The sequence below is a fragment of the Lynx rufus genome, unplaced genomic scaffold, assembly GCF_022079265.1.
Source record: "Lynx rufus isolate CCGP_SWC_20201006 ecotype Redwood Valley unplaced genomic scaffold, mLynRuf1.p SCAF_2, whole genome shotgun sequence".
In the NCBI taxonomy this organism is placed as follows: domain Eukaryota; kingdom Metazoa; phylum Chordata; class Mammalia; order Carnivora; family Felidae; genus Lynx; species Lynx rufus.
Genome location: NW_025814834.1, coordinates 202,422,326 through 202,438,630, shown reverse-complemented (window position 1 = coordinate 202,438,630; position 16,305 = coordinate 202,422,326). Strand labels below are relative to the sequence as shown.

At 55.6% G+C, this 16,305-nt stretch overlaps 2 protein-coding genes across 4 annotated transcripts in view; both read left to right on the top strand.

Moving 5' to 3' along the window:
* Positions 1-5,077, top strand: part of ZDHHC18 (zinc finger DHHC-type palmitoyltransferase 18) — a 29,608-nt gene extending 24,531 nt beyond the window's left edge. The window contains exons 7-9 of one of the 3 annotated variants that reach the window (XM_047086003.1): positions 52-164; positions 1,291-1,390; positions 4,393-5,077. In XM_047086003.1, the coding sequence (XP_046941959.1) occupies positions 52-164; positions 1,291-1,390; positions 4,393-4,575 (396 nt within the window). In that variant the 3' untranslated portion in view covers positions 4,576-5,077. Of the gene's footprint in view, positions 1-51; positions 165-1,290; positions 3,256-4,339 lie in introns of those variants that run through there. The other 2 variants (XM_047086001.1, XM_047086002.1) reach the window with 2 other exon arrangements.
* Positions 5,078-8,077: 3,000 nt separating this feature from the next.
* SFN (stratifin) lies at positions 8,078-10,466 on the top strand. Its single transcript, XM_047086006.1, has one exon. The coding sequence runs from the start codon at positions 9,191-9,193 to the stop codon at positions 9,935-9,937; it is 747 nt and encodes a 248-aa protein (XP_046941962.1). The 5' UTR covers positions 8,078-9,190; the 3' UTR covers positions 9,938-10,466.
* Positions 10,467-16,305: the final 5,839 nt, after the last annotated feature.

The following is a 16,305-nucleotide window of genomic DNA, read 5'->3' as shown; positions in this document are numbered from 1 at the left end:
AAAATCGAAGTAAAAGGAGGTACCTGACTCACACCTCCTTCCTGCTGGCAGATCAAAGGCTCGTGGTCCAGCAAGAGGGGCGGTGAGGCCTCCGTCAATCCCTACAGCCATAAAAGTGTTATCACCAACTGCTGTGCTGTGCTCTGCGGCCCCCTACCTCCCAGGTAAGCCAGGGGTGAGCATGGGGAGAGGTCACAGGGCCTGGCCCAGCCAGTGGGGGGATAGCCCTGCGAGTCCACACCTCTCAAAGAGGTTCTGGAAGCAGCAGATCTCTCTTCACACCACAGAAGCCCTCTGTCCACCATCCCCTGCAGGGTGCACTCAAGGCATTTATCACAAAAGAATTCTGTGTAATTTTTTTTTTTTTTTTTTTTTTTTTTTGAGAGAGAATGACAGAGCATGAGCAGGGGAGGAGCAGAGAGAGAGGGAGACACAGAATCTGAAACAGGCTCCAGGCTCTGAGCTGTCAGCACAGAGCCCGACACGGGGCTCGAACTCACAAACCGTGAGATCATGACCCGAGCCGAAGTCGGACGTTTAACTCACTGAGCCACCCAGGCGCCCCGAATTCTGTGTAATTTTTAATCACATATGCTCATTGTAGAAAAACATAGAGTACAAAATCTTAAAAAGAAGAGTACTAACTATCACATGTAATCTTATTCCCCAGTGATCACCACAATTAATGTTTTGGCCACTCTTGGGCAACATTTCCCTTCCGGTGCTGGTGGCTGGACCGGGCGGGGTCTCCATCCTCCCTCCTGGTGGCGCCCTGAGGGTTCAGCCCTGCTGGGAAGTGCCCTTGTCTTCACACCAGGGGGCACCAGAGTGCCAGAACAGGAGCTCCACTGCAGTGGGCACTGCGGGACCCAGACCTTCCCCACACTGTCCCCGACTTCTCCTGCCTCCTATGAGTGTCATCCTTGCAGTGGGGGTGGGGGTAGGTCACAGTGGGAATCGCACTATTTCCAAATGCTCTTCCATCCTGCTTTTCCCCTCACCCAGAGCCTGGCTTTGTGGCAGCCAGACCGAAAAATGGGCCAGTTTGAATTCACAGTGCATCAATCAGGTGGTCCAAAACCAGGTGTCCAGGGTGCAGAGAGGGCCCTTCTGGTTCCCCTGCTCTGGAAGGGAAGGGTCTTGAGCCCCCAGCTGGAGATCAGCTCCCCTTTCTGAGGCTTTCTAGAGCTGGGTCTTTTCTTGGCTGGAAAATGGACTCTGCCATCCAGCCCCAGGCCTGGACTGCTGGTGTTGGGCAGGGCCCTCACGTCCCCCCTTGTGTTTTGGAAGCCTCATTGACCGGAGGGGATTTGTGCAGTCAGACGCCGTGTTGCCCTCGCCCATCAGAAGCGATGAGCCAGCCTGCGGAGCCAAGCCTGACGCCAGCATGGTAGGAGGCCACCCCTGAACTGGGCTCGGTACTTGCCACCTGCTGGCTTGTCCACCCCTCCGCACTCACCTGCCGCCCTCCACACCTGCCGGGACCCTCCCCATTCCATCCAAGGGAAGCAGAGCCGCCAAAGACTCTTTCCGTATTTATTTCCCACCCTGCGTGGCTTGCCCCGCACTTCCGTGGCTGTACCCTCTGCTCCCCAAACCCAGGTTCCCACAGCCTTGGGCCCTAGATCCCTGCAGCTGATCAGCGGCAGGAGTGACAGGAGAGAGAGAGGCCAGGGCCCCTGAGGCCACGAGGGGACCATGCCGAGTCTCTGTCTGTGCCGGGGCGAGCCCTGTGTGAATGAGGGTGCAGACTGCGTGCGATACCTCCCAGGCGGAGGGGCTGGTGGGCTCTGCTCAGCTGGGGTCCTGGGGGTGAAGTGGGACCTAAGAGCATTCGGCTCTGGACAGCGGGCTGTGGGAGAGGATGCCTCCGTGGGCTGTTGTGGTTTGCGGGCTCCTTCATTCTTTTTGTGATGACCATTGTTCTTTCTTCCGTTCGTGTTTTTTCGTATGGCGTCGGCCAATAGGATGGAGCTGGGGTTCTAGATGGATAGGGCAGAGTTGGGGGTGGTGGGAGACAGCCTGTGTCAGAGAAGGCTGAACCAGCCAGCGAGGCACCCAAGACCTCGGCTCCTGCGTGATTCCTGGGCAGCACGCTAGGAAGTGGGGGCCTTGCCTGCTCTCTACCCATGGAGGGTTCTCTAAGGGATCCCAGTCTGACCTCCCCGCCTCCCCACCTCTCTCCCAAGTCAGTTCTTGGGCTGGTGGGTTATCCTCTTGCTGGCAATACTTGAAACGGGTTTATTAATGCTGGGTATTTTGCACAATTTTATAGACCTCTTTTCTACGTAGCATTTTTTAAGTGGAAGAAAAAACAGTCGGCCACATTGCTATCTGTGTAGTGCCAGGTTAAAGATTAGCAGAAAGCAAGTTGGGTTTTACAAATTTATAAGAGAACGTCTGGCTGTGAGTGAGTGTGTGTGCGTGTGTTCGCGTGTGCCCTTGTATGAATGCGGCTGGCTCCCGCTTCCCTACATCCCCTGGGCTGCCCCTCTCCCCGCCATCCCCCTCGGGTGTCAGCTGGCAGCAGCAAGGAGGGGCCTGAGCCACGGCAACAGGGAGCCTGTGCAGTGATCGCAAGAGACCTCTGGGTTCCCCGCTGCAGCTCAGCCCCCACCCTCCTATCTTCCCTTCCTCCTCGGACATCAGGAAGCCTGGGACCTGCCCAGACTGGCTGAGGCTGGGCGTGGTGGATGGGGTAATGGCTGTGGGGAGCGGCTGCCACTCTGCAAGCCACACACCCTCCTCCCGGCTCTGAGTATGGGACCTGGTGCCAGCGGCCAGAGAACAGGGACTCTCTGCCAGCTGGAGGACTCCATCCAGAGAAAAGGGAGGAAGGAGCAGGGTGGGCCGAGAAGCGAGTGAAGGTTGGCCTACGTCTGGGCCCCAAAGTCAAAGGATGTCTCTTCTCTGCGGGGAACTGTAGTTTCTTGTCAAAGTAGATAGGAGATTGTTCTGTCTCCCTCCTTGGCCCTTCAAGTGGGCTGAAGCCCTTGGAAAGTGACCTAGGAAGTCCTCGCCTCTTGCCCTTCCTTGCTGCAGAAGCTAGTGGGTCACAGGCAGCTGAGAACTGGCAGCTGCAGAGGGTCCCCCCTGGGAGAAACAGCCTCGCCCCAGCACCAGGACCCCGGGCCATGCTGCAGTGGCACTGGGAAGTGGGGAGGGGGCTGGCTAGAGGAGGGGAAGCCCCCTGCCTTTTATTTAAGCCAGTATTCTTTGTTCCTGCTTGTAATAAAATTTTCGTTTTTAAGAGTTGATTTGCTTTGGTTTGGTTTTTGTTTGCTCTTTCTTTGCTGAGGCTCCGACTGGCAGCCCTCTGTTCTTTCAGCCAAACTTGGTCTTTCCTGGGGAGACAGAAGGCAGGAAGGCCAGTGATGTGGCTAAGGGTCTCCTCTCCTGGCCGAGTCTGTCCGCTGGAGACTGAGCAAGGTGGCCCCCATAGGCATGTAAGAAGAGGCCATCCTGTCCCCTTTTTGTCCCCTCTACTTTCCCCTGCCTCCGGGATTTGGAGACCCCCAGGTTCTTTTTCCTTGCTGCCTTTTCACTCTGACCCCCAGTGACCGCTCAGCTAAGAAAATGTTTACGAGACCCTAGATTCCAATCTGCGAGCCGGAGCCTCCCTGGCCCCCAGCCCCGCCTTGAGCAGCAGGGCCCAGCCAGACGACTCGTAACCCTGGCCCACCTCTCTGGTATCTCCCCCAGGAGGACACCTGTCAGGATTTTGCCATCTCCTGCACAGCCTGAGGGGAGCTAACAGGCCTCTTTGCAGAGGGTTAGCTGGTAAGACCGTGTCTCCCCTGTCGGCCAGCACCGCCTAGTCCCCTCACACGCCATCTCATCCCCATCGCATGCCTTGCCAACCCCATGGAGCCCATTCATCTGTCTGGTGTGTGGTGTGGTGTGTGTGCTGGCGGTGGTAGGGCCCCCAGGGCTCCCCCCTCCCCCCCAAGCAGAAGGACGGGGGCATGAAGGCAGGGCTGAGGGCCCAGCCCTGCTCTGGACTGAGGAAGCAGCTCCCACTGGAGCAGGAGGTGAAGGGTGAGGTTGGGGAGGGGCGGCGGACCTGCTCGAAGGTGCTTGGGCCTGTTCTGGGGTGTCCTGGTGTGCAGGAGCCCTCAGTCACGAACACCTGTGTCCTGCTTTCCGTCCCCGCTGAGCTTCCCCTGCCCGTGTCTCTGCTGCGTCGCGTCGCCGTTGCCTGCTGCCCCAGCCGAGGCCCTCCCGCGGGGAAGAGGCAGGTGCCGGGAGAGCAGGCGGCACCCCCGCAGGCCTCCTGTCTTCTCCCGGGTCCGCTAACCCTCTCTCTTCTCCTTCTTTGCTGTCCTGCGGGGATCTCCAGTGTGTGCGGGGGCTTAAGGACCTCCTGAGGACTGCTGCTCTCTGCCTCTCCAGGAGCGGCCTGAGGGGAGCCCGGCACCCGGCACCTCCACCTGCCTAACCTGTGGCCCACCTGCCACCGTCCGTGCCTACAGGGTCTGCCCCCAAGCCCACCCCGCCCTTGTGCTCTCCAGAGCCCCCCACAGGGGGCGGGGGCTGGCCTTTCTGCCCCCACCCCCACTCCACGCCAGAGTGTAGAAAGCCATACCACAGCTGTCAGCACGGTGATACAATACGACGCTGAAACTCACCCCCGTCTCCACTCCCCTTCCCCTTCCCCTTCCCCAGATTTGTAAGGTGTCGAGACTCTTCAGGAATCTTGCCTTACAGCCTGCCCCCTCCCAGAGTCAGGCAGAGCCACAGTGGGGCTGAGCAGGTTCCTTCGGGAGCCTCTGGGGTGTTGGTGGTTGATGACGCTGCCGAACAAGTTTGGTGACTGTTCTAAGCACAACCGGTTTGACACTGTTCCCACGGCCCCCTCCGTCCCCACTACCCCAAGTAGGTGCGATGCCAGGAGGATGCTTGTACCCTTTGCTCCGGGCACTGAGGGACCGGGCTGGCTCCACAGCCCGGCGTTCTTCAGAGGAGCTAATGGAAACTGGGCCGGGCCTAGGAAGTCTGCTGAGCCCACGGCTGGGGGCTGCTTGTTTGCTGTCTGTACCTTTTTTAACCAAATAAAGGTTTCCCTCTTCTTGCCATATCCTTGGCTGTCTGGTGCCACCTTTCCTTCGGGGTCCAGGCGTGAGGCCTGTGATGAGTGTGCAGAACATCTGGCTCGCCCCCACTGCCGGTTCTGTTCCAGTCGGTCAGTGCCCTTCCGGAGATTTAAAAAAGGCACAGCGAAGCCAGAAGTGACACGGGAGGAGTGGCCAATGTCCTCTTCACTCTGCCCTTCTAGAACTGGTCTCAGTGCCAGAGGCCTCCAAGCCTTAGGTGACCTCAGCTCTGAGAAGTCCCAACCCAAGCGGGGACTGTCACCCCCTGAACTGAGCCCAGCCCAGGGTAGCCATGTCAAGGAGCCTTCCCTCTCCCCAGCAGCTGGCCCGCGTTGAGAGGCACACACAGTATGCTAAGAGCTAAAAAAAAATAATGACAGCAGCCATTTAGCAAGGGCTAGCCAAGTGCCAGGCCCATTTTCTCACCTAAAGCTATGAGAGAGGTGATGTCAGCCTTTTTACAGAGGAGGGAACTGAGGCTCAAGGAAGGCACAGCAGTTGCCAAGGTTCTCCCGAAGCTGATAAAGCAGCAAATCTAGGATTTGGACCCCATCTCTGCCCCAACCCCTGACCCTTCTGCACTACCCAGGGAATGAATAGGGCTGCTTGGTGAGGAGGGGATCTCAGAAGGAGAAACCCAGTTACAAGATGTTACCCATAGCCATCAGAGATGATCTGTACTGGCCTTCCTGTACTGATGGGGAAACTGAGGCTCAGGGGCAGGAAGGGACCTGTCTGAGACCTTATAACAGGTGGGATGCAGTCCCACAGCCTGACCTCATTCCATTCTTCCACAAACCCCACACTATGTCCTAGACTGGACTGGTCTAGGAGATGTGGGATACTCTAAACAATAGTGCCTGGAGGAGAAAAGGACTCAGGACAGCTGAGTCACTTAAAACTAATCTAATATTTCCTCCCAAAGGCAACTAGTAGAGTGAGCCCTTGTCTGGATAACTGAACTCTTACTTACAACTAACCAGCGGGAGAGGTACCATAGCTTCCTCCAGTTACTTGATCATTCCAAGACTCAACAACATTTTGTAGGAAGTTCCTTCTGGAATCTAACCAGAGTCCCTCCTGCTGCATTTGGAGCCCTGTCCTCTGTTCTCAGTGGAGATGGACAGCAACCGGTTGCTGCCTTCTCTGTGCCACAACCCTTCGAAGCCCGTGATTACCAGCTAAGGGCTGGACCAGAGCCTTGAACCTGCTGGCAGGTTGGATGCTATATGGAAGGATGGGGAGGTAGCAGGCAAGATGAGGAATGCCCCCTGGGGCCGAGGCCCCAGCTCCTGTCCTGCTGACTCAGGAGGCTGACAGTGGAACTCAGTGCCCTGCTGGGGCCTGCCGCCTCCTGCCTGCCTGGGCTTCTGGACTTGGGAAACGGAGGCCTGGAGGCAAAGGGAGGTGTCTGAGACAGGAACTGAGTCAGGATCGACAGGCCAGAGCGGGCAGGAGGTGTTAGGCAGCCTGGCTCCCAGAATCACCCCTAAGCTTCAGCAGGGGAGGGGGAAGAGTGAAGAGTTTTCTCTTCCATCTTCTCGTTTCTGGGTTTCTGGCTGGGCCGAAGGGCTGGAGCTTGTGGTGTGAACCACCACCGGGTCCCTTGGCTTGAGCGATAGGAAGGGAATGCTGCCTCCCTAGAGACAGAGCAACTCCAAAATGCCTGGGCCTGCCAGGCCGTGCCTTCCAGGTTTCTGGTGTTCTGGGATCTCTAGTTTCCTCCCTCCCCCTCCCAGGACTTGGGAAAGCCTGGGCTGGATGACTAGTGCGAAGGACGGTCCTAGAGAGCCTAGGGCCTTAGGCCAGAGGAATGTCTGACGGGGAGGGAGGAGGCCTTGCTGAGGGAGCGCATTTGACCATTCACCTGTCTTCTCTCCCCCAGGGACACTCGGCTGAGGCTTGGTTTGAGACCCTTTCTCATGTCAGAACCCCCAGCTCCATGTTAGTGTTTTGAGTGTATGTGATTATAAGATTGGTTGGATTTTTTTCACATGGTAATAATGGTTACCATTCACTCTATTAAGTGCTTTCCATCAACTCATTTAATCCTCACAAGCCCCATTTTACACTTACGAAGATGGAGACTTATAGAGGTTAAGTCACTTGGTCAAGGTCCTAACAGCTTCCAAAAACTGAGCCCAGGCAGTCTGAATCCAACGACACTAGGCTATTCTGTGTCTCGTAGAAAAATAATACATATCTATCATTGAAGAGAATAGGGAAATCAAAAGGAAATAAATCACTCAGAATACCACTACCTAAAGATATGCTCTATTAAACTAGTTATCTTAGTGCATTTCCTTTCCATCATTTTCTGTCTCGGGGATCCAATCTGAGCCGAGTCTTAGGGATGGCAAGCCTAAAATCCCTTCTGCTTCCTTGGAAAACGTGTAGCATCAGCCCAGGCATGTTCCTACTTTTTCTTCAAAGAGACAGATCTCATCTTTGGGCCTCAGAGTTCTGGCCTAAGCCTGCCTCCAGGAGGGGAAGGTGGGTATTCGGGCACCATGAGGAACTAGGGAGGAACAGGCCTATGAAATGGTCCTGGCTCAAAGATTAAGCTGGCTGGATCCCAGTGAGAGGAGCCCCACCCCTGAGCCCCATCGGAGCTTTGGCTAGGGGTGGGGCAGGTAAGTAGGAACCCACCCTCACAGGCACAGCCAACACCTTTAGGTGAAACTCCTGGCTGAATGAGAACAGCATCCCAGCAAACAGGGACAGAAGGTTGGCCAGAAAGAAGTCTCCCATCTCTGAGGCCTCTGCCAGGGGTCAGAGGGAGGGCCACAGTCAAACGGAAGGGACAGGGACATTTCTGAGAGGCAGGCTGAGGATTGCTACCCCCTAAAACAAAATGGTATGTGTCACCACCACCTTCTTTTTTCTCGGTCCTCTCTCCCCAGGTGCTAGCGTCCCCCCCTGGGGAACCAAATTGGACTGAGCACCCAAGTGGCCTGCTTCCCAGCCTCTGACAGAGGGCAGGCTGAGTCAGTCAGGAGAGCTGGGCCCCCACCCTGTGTGAACCCCACTGATACATGATGGCAGGCGGCTTGGAGGGGGTAGGTGACCTGGCGTGGAGAGCCAGAGGGTAGGTCCTCAAACAAGTGGCAACAGGCCACCAAGTTGAAAGGGAAAATTGTGCTGTGATGGGGAAGGTGTCCAACAAACCTACCAGGTGATTAATTACAAAGGCTGGGCTGGAGCGTCAGGGGCCGCTCGTTAAACACCTCATTAAGTGGCACCCTGAAAGATGCCACCTGTGCATTCTGGGAACTCAGCGGGAACCCTGGGGGGCAGTGATGACCAGGGGATAGCGCCATCTCAGGCCGACTCTGGAAGAAGCCTGGATCTCACTTCTAAATACAGCCTGGAGCTCACAAGTCAGAGGCCTCGAGGAGAGAAGCCAAAGGAAGTAGGATGCTGGGGACTTAGTAGCTGTGTGACCCTGAGCAAATCTCATACTTCTCTGAGCCTTAGCATTCCCATCTCTAAAGTGGGAGTAATAGTCACAGTCTGGCCCATCTCACAGAGACACGGTAGGGATTAAATTCAATCGTGAAGGTGCTTGGGAAACCACAGCCCTACCTAAACGTAATTAGCTCCTCCTGAAGCAAGGCTGGGAGCGGCCAGGCTCAGGCTTCTAGCCTGGCCCAGCCAGGCTTCTAGCCAGGCTGAAGCGGCCCGTTGGTTGAAGAACCTCAGCCCCTGGAAGGACACCAGGAAGGAAGATCTGATTTGAGAAAGTGGGGCCGCTCTGTGGGCACCCATGTAAATCGAAGCCCTGAACAAGAGGGGGCAGCCTGGAGCCTGGAAAGGTGTCTGTGCAGGTGGGGCCGGATTTCTCCTGCTGACTGCCTTGATGACTCACCCCACATCTTAGCCTTTTACCTTTAAGGAAGAGCCGGAAAGGGTGTGGGGAGAAGAGAAGAGAAGCGGGAGGCAGGTCCGGGCCCCAGCCCCGCCCTCTGTCCCTCCCCACCCTTCTCCGAGGCCAGGCCACCCAGCCAAAAGGCAGGCAGACAGCAGGAGAGGCACAGAATCCGGCATTGGTTTCGAGGCAGCCAGTTAGCCCGCCGCCTGTGTCTGTCGCCAGAGCCATGGAGAGAGCCAGTCTGATCCAGAAGGCCAAGTTGGCAGAGCAGGCCGAACGCTACGAGGACATGGCAGCCTTCATGAAGAGCGCCGTGGAAAAGGGTGAGGAGCTATCCTGCGAAGAGCGAAACCTGCTCTCAGTGGCCTACAAGAATGTGGTGGGCGGCCAGAGGGCTGCCTGGAGGGTCCTGTCCAGTATCGAGCAGAAAGGCAACGAGGAGAGCTCGGAAGAGAAGGGCCCGGAGGTGCGAGAGTACCGGGAGAAGGTGGAGACTGAGCTCCGGGGCGTGTGTGACACAGTGCTGGGCCTGCTGGACACCCACCTCATCAAGGAGGCCGGTGACGCCGAGAGTCGGGTCTTCTACCTGAAAATGAAGGGTGACTACTACCGCTACCTGGCTGAGGTGGCCACTGGTGACGACAAGAAGCGCATCATTGACTCGGCCCGGTCCGCCTACCAGGAGGCCATGGACATCAGCAAGAAGGAGATGCCGCCCACCAACCCCATCCGCCTGGGCCTGGCGCTGAACTTTTCAGTCTTCCACTACGAGATCGCCAACAGCCCCGAGGAGGCCATCTCGCTGGCCAAGACCACCTTCGACGAGGCCATGGCTGACCTGCACACCCTCAGCGAGGACTCCTACAAAGACAGCACCCTCATCATGCAGCTGCTGCGAGACAACCTGACGCTGTGGACGGCCGACAACGCCGGGGAGGAGGGGGGCGAGGCTCCCGAGGAACCCCAGAGCTGAGCCGCGCCCGCCCCCTCCCTGCCGCGCCCCTGCCCTCTCCAGCGCCCCCGCCCGTGGCAGAGAGGACTAGTACGGGGTGGGAGGCCCGACCCTTCTCCCCGGATGCTCTGCTCCCCGGCTCACAAGAGCTCCGAGAGAGGGACCAGCAGAGCGGAGGCCAGCTGGAGCCAGGGGGACCCCTCTTCCTGCGGCCGTCGATGCTCCTCACCAGCGGTCAGCCCACCCACCCCTGCTCTCTGCGCCCCTCCTCCACCCCTCCCATCGCCAACCGGGCCACCTCTTCCCCCACCCCCGCCTCTCTCCCGCCCCCTGTTGCCTCTGAATCTTAGGAATTGAGGAGTGTCCCACCCTTGTGGCTGAGAGCTGGACTGTGTGGAGATGAGTGTGTGTGTGTGTGTGTGTGTGTGTGAGAGAGAGAGAGAGAGAGAAAAAAAGAGAGAGAGCGAGAGAGAGCGCAAGACCCAGGATGAGCGGGAAAGTGTGTCTGCTGGGTGTGACCATGTTTCAATAAAGTTCCCCTGTGACACTCCTCCTGTCTCTTCCAGTTATTGGCGGAAGGGTGGGACAGGGATTGGCTTCTGATTTACAGAGACCTTGACTTTTGCTTCTTGACCTCTCAAGGGGCTGGCTCAGTGATTCCAGGTGAGAGGCTGGTGCCAATCGTGGGGAGGGGGGGCGGGTGTTCACGGTGGCCCCCAACAAACCGGTCTGGTCCTGGGAGGGTCAGGCGAGCGCAAAGGCGGCTCTGAGGCTGCTCGGCGCCGGCTGCAGGGCGGGAGGCTCCAGATCTCAGACCTGCGGGGGACAGGAAAGCAGGGAGTCAGCGCCGCAAGGAAAGGCTGTAGTGAGCGGCAGTGCGCACCCTAGATTTGCAAGGGAGGAACAGTCCCATCAGGGGCTCGGGTCTGAGAGGAGGGGAGCACAATCTGGGCAGGGGCATGACGCCATTAAAAGCCCACATCCGAGGAGAGGGGAATGCCCGCCCCCGTGTTCGGACCAGGGGGCGACCTGAAACGGGCGGGCTAGGAGGAGCCGCGAGCTGGGTGGGCAGGGCCGCGGGGAGCCGAGGCCCGCCCAGGCCATCCCTGTTCGCCGCCTCCGCTCCCGGCTCCAGCACGCCGCGACCTGCGGCCGCCTGGCTCGCTCCAGCCTTCGCAGCCCCGGGCTGGAGGCGGGCCCCAGGCCGCTGCCGTCCAATCTCGGCGGAGAGCCGCTCAGGGTACCGCCCCTGGGGCCCGACTGGCCAATGGGGGAGAGAGCGGCGAAACGCGCGCGGGGCGTCTTCCCGCCACCCGGCCCGCCCCGCCGGCGTCGCGACGCGCAGCGGGACTGAGGGGCCCCCGCCACCCGCCAAGGGCCAGGGGCGGCACTTTGCCGGTTTCACCCAGACAAGTTGCCACCCGCCCGGCCCGAGAGCTCCGCAACCTCAGAGCAGCGGGACGGGGAGGGGCCGTGCGGAAAAAGCAGTCCCCGCCCTTTGAGTCATCTGCTCTACCGGGCGGTGGTGCCCGGGCCTGGCCGGGCGGGCAGGGTCGGCAGCCCTGCCACCAAGGCGTCCCCACTACACTCCAGCATCCAGGCAGCCCTGAACCGACAGGCTTGGATTGTGTCCATGACTGGCTGTGCGACTTTGGAAAAGCCATACATCCCCTGGGTCTCAGTTTCCCCTTCAGTATCAAAGGGCTTGGGCAAAAGTCTAACAAACTGTGATGTCAAAACTGCCTGGGTTTGAATCCCAGCCCTTCTCGGTCAAGGCCCTGAACAATGGTGTGTTTGTGCCCTCGTTTATAAAGTGGGGTTAAAAAACAGTACCTTCCTCTTTTCATGTTTAAAAAATGTTTATTTTTGAGAGAGAGAGAGAGCACTAGTGGGGAAGGGGCAGAGAGAGAGGGAGACACAGAATCCGAAGCAGGCTCCAGGCTCTGAGCTGTCCGCACCGAGCCCGACGTAGGGCTCGAAACTCACAAACCATGAGATCATGACCTGAGCAGAAATCAGGGGCTTAACCGACTGAGCCACCCAGGTGCCCCTAAAAAATAGTACCTTCCTCTAAGAGTTGCTATGAAGCTTGAGAAGATACGGGCACACATAGTAGCCCATAGTGCATGTTTAATACACGTTAGGTATTATGAATCCTTCCAGCAACAGTAGTCGAGGATTTATCCATTTCTGTGCCAATAATCAGCCCCCGTCCTGAGGAGCACCTTTACTGCCAAAGCTGACCTGCATGCTCACCGGTCCACCCGAGACAGGGTCCTGACATCAAGTGGTCACTGCTTCCCCTGGCAAAATGGGATCTCGGTCCAGCCTCATCAGATTCCCCAGAGTCCAAATTTGGTCGCAACCAGGGGACTTGAAATTGAAGGCTTTTATCAGAGATACTAATTCTACAGGGGAAGCTGGCAGGACCACTCCTGCTGCCTTCTAAATCGCCTGTATTCTCCTCTCCTTTCCTGGAAGGGTGTAGGGTTTCAAAGTTCCAAAGCAGGCAGAGATTCCGGGCTAGGGCAAATGACTCTCCCTCGGCTCTGGAAGTGACCCAGTTTCTCTTACCAGGCAGGTCTGGTGACTTTCTCTTAATGGAGTAGGTCCTGGGAAAGGTACTTCTTTCTTCTTTTCTCTCAGCCTCTGACTTTTGCCTCTCCCCTCTATACCACTCATGGTTGCCCTATATCGGGAAAGAAATGAGCCACCCTGAGGTAGTGTGTTGGTGCTGACAGATTTCAAAAGCAGATGCTGTGGGTTGGAATATCACCAAATCAGATGGCTAGATGTGAGCTGGCTTAGGCACCGGCTTCTGACCATGAAAGCCTTGGACCTTTTTGTTGACGACATAATCTCTCTAAAGCATTCTTACTGCTACCCAGAGTGGGGTCTAGCATCTCTTGCCGTCTCTTCCTGGCCAGAATTTGACAGGTAAAATTCTTCAGTCCGACTGCTACTGGGCACAGAATTTTTGGGGGGGTGATGCAATGTTCCAGATTCAAATAGTTGGTATTTGCACACCTTTGTGAATATACTAAAAACCCCTGACTGTACCCTCGAGAAGGACGAGTTTTGTGGCAGGTGCATTTTATTTTGGTTCCACTGTCCTTTCCACAGGTTTTCCAAATTTCAAAGCCCATCTTCAGGTCAAAACATGGGTAGCCACCTCCCTTTAACACACATACAGTATTACAGAATATATCCTACCAACTCCTTTAGTTTATATAGGTACATTAATTCAGTTATGATTCATATCTACTTGCCTCTGCCTCTGGGTTTGCAGCTAGGTCCTGAGTTTATTTCTTAACTCCTCAGAGAGCTTCCTAAAAATGGTAACTTTGTCTAATCATTTTTCCTTTCTTCCTACAGTGTCTCCAGCCAGGGTTTTGTGCAGGAAGGTGCTCAGCTTTATTAATTTTTTTAATTTTTAAAGAATTCTTTTAAAATGTTTATTTTTGAAAGAGAGAGAGCAGGGGAGGGACAGAGAGAGAGAGAGACAGGATCTGAAACGGGCTCTGTGCTGACAGTAGAGACTGATGTGGGGCTCAAACTCACAAACCGTGAGATCATGACCTAAGCCGAAGGCTAATGCTTAACTGAGCCACCCAGATGCCCCTTGGAACTCAGTTTTAAAACCATCCTTCCAAACGCCCGGAAACCAGGTTTAGTGCCGGTGCTATCATAGAAATGGAAATAAAGCTGGTTCTGGGATGAGGCAGGGCTGTCTAGACAGAGACTGGGCTCACAAAGATTCAAGTATCCCCAGCCCTATCCTTCCTGTACTGCCAGATTATCCCCCCAGGAAATGGAGGCTAAGCCCTTGCAAAGATCTTCCTCTCCCAAGAATGTGAGTGGTATGAGGAAAATCTACAACCTGAAATTTTCTAAAGAAGGTATCTTCTCATATATGTACTTCCTTGAGACAGCAAAATGCAAACTGGCTCTGTAGATCCACAGGAATGGGAGATAAGGGGTGCCTTTGGAGTCAGGTGCCTTCTCCGAACTAACCAGGCACCTGAGGGAGGCCAAGTCACTGGGGTCAGGCAGGCCACTATGGCTCCTTCCAGAAAGGCAAGATACTCCTACACACACACACACACACACACACACACACACATATCCAATGTCCAAATGTCCGGTGCTTTTTGGGAAGACCTAATCTTGGATGCTTGCACCAAGATTGCACAACTGACCCACAGTGCCCCAGTCCTTCTTCCTAGAGAACAGAGTAATCATAGCAGCTGGCATGACGGCCATGTGCCAGCCACGTTCACACCTTGATCCTCACAGCAATACATATCATCTTTGTGTATGAAGAGACCGAGGCTCAGAGCAGTTCAATAACCTAATAACCAAGGTCATACAATGACTTCTGTGTCTAGAGAGGGCAGCACGTCTAACTCCAAGGCCCATGGTTTTTAAACTACAACCGCTGTTTCCAAATCGTGTTCGGAGGGTTCCCCATAAACTGCCACAGGGCAGGAGCCCAGCAGTCTGGGTTGCCCGTTTCCGCACGAGTTGGCTAAGATAGCCACACATAGGTCTGTTTTGTATACTGGAGTTTCAGGAGTTAAAAATAAGTTTGAAAAGGACCACATTATGCTATGCCGCCCTGCTCGTATCTTGGTGACTTTCTAAGAATCAAGGAAGACTTCTTAATCTAACACCACCCCGGGGCCCGGCAGAAAGGAATTGTCTTCATGAGAAAAGACCGTGCAGAGGACCAATTTGCTGGAACGTTCACTAAATTAAGGTTTCTTCACCCTGGTTACGTTCTTTGTTCCTCTTCAATTCTGTTCACAGGGCCTCCCCCCGCCCCATCCCTGCTGTGGGGGAGGTGGAGGGAGGGAGGCAGGTTTCTGCAGGGTAGGTGCTCCTCCTCTCAGAACCTTCCCCCCCCCGACCCCCCCCCTTCCCACGGCCTCACCTACCCACTGAGTCAGGAGCCAGGAATGTCTGTGGGGGTAGCAGACAGGTATGTCACCCTGGGGGTGTCAGAGGCTGATTCATCTCTCATCTCCACCCAATCTACTGGCTGCTCTCTGGGAAATTTAACTCATTATTTGTCTAGAGATAAAGGAGGAAACCTCAGACTCTGGAAAGCACGGAGTCTTCAGTCTGTGTCTAGGCACAGTATTTAATACGTCAGATGATGGTACTCAAGAGGTATTTGTTAGAAGAAAAGAAGGAAGACATATGCCCCCCCACCCCACCCCGCTTTCCCCCCAGATAAAGTGAACCTGAAATGTCCCTGTCTGACTGTAGAGTGGCCTGATGTTTAGGTCAGAATAGGCTAGTGACCACTGGGACGACTCAAGAGTTGGGAGAAATCTTACCCACGTTCCAGTGTTCCTTCCTCCTTTGCTGTTTTTTCATTCCACGAGGACTGTGAAGGCTTCAGGATTAATGTCCAGGAAGAGGTGGTGATCAGTGGGAAGGGGGGCACCAGGAACTCTTGACGCCGTATTTGCACAAGCAGATATTCACACACATGCATGTGCACGCTTGCGCGCGTGCACACACACACACACACACCCTCCAATGTCTAAATGTCCAGTTGAGAAAAACTTGATTTCAGATTCTTGCAGCAAGGAGGCTGTAGATTCATGCGATGGGGATGGCTTTGAAGGAGCCTGTCATTTCCCTCAACTGCTTCAAGGTTTTGGATGGGGAAAAAAAATTAAAACTTTGCGATGTAGTCTAGTCTGGAGCATTTTTACCAACATTCATATTTTCTCACCTCGTCTGGGTTCCAAATCCCCAGCCCATCCCCTCATAGCTCCTCAGTCTTAGGCCACCTGGACATCTGGGGCTGTCTGAAGTTGGCTCCTTGGCTGGAAATGAAGGACACGATGAGTTGACACGAGGGGTTGGAAATAAGGTGTAGGGCTTTCCCCTCCCCTCAGCAGGCCTGATTTCATCAAAGTGTGCACTAATCTGGGACTCTTCCTTCTTCCTAGGGCTGGGATGGGTCTGCCATCACTCCCCTCCCCTCTCAGGAGTCCTGGGAAAGGAGAGAGAATCTCTTAAGACAGAACTTCCCACAGACTCTAATGGGATCAGGCTTCCTATTCTCAGCCAACTGTGGGTGAGCATCTTGCTAATTCAGAAACAGCTGAGAGCAGCCTGGCTGTGCTTCAGCTCTGTGGGTTTTAGGGCATCACGTTCACTCCTAAGCCTCTTTATCTGGGCTGGAAGCCTTTCCAATTAGCTGTGGCCTCTGCTAAGTTCCAAACAGTATCTTCCAATTTTGGGGGCGGGGCGGGGCGGGGGGAGTCCTCACTTCAAAGCCAGGAAATGCATATATCCTAATGTCAGTGGTTAGCAGAGAAGACCGGGAAGGTCCCTTCTAAGGCACTCAGAGATGGTTTCCTCCCTCCAGG

Bases quoted from the DNA above. Each gene is read 5' to 3' on its own strand.
- SFN (XM_047086006.1), top strand. From the start codon at position 9,191: ATGGAGAGAGCCAGTCTGATCCAGAAGGCCAAGTTGGCAGAGCAGGCC.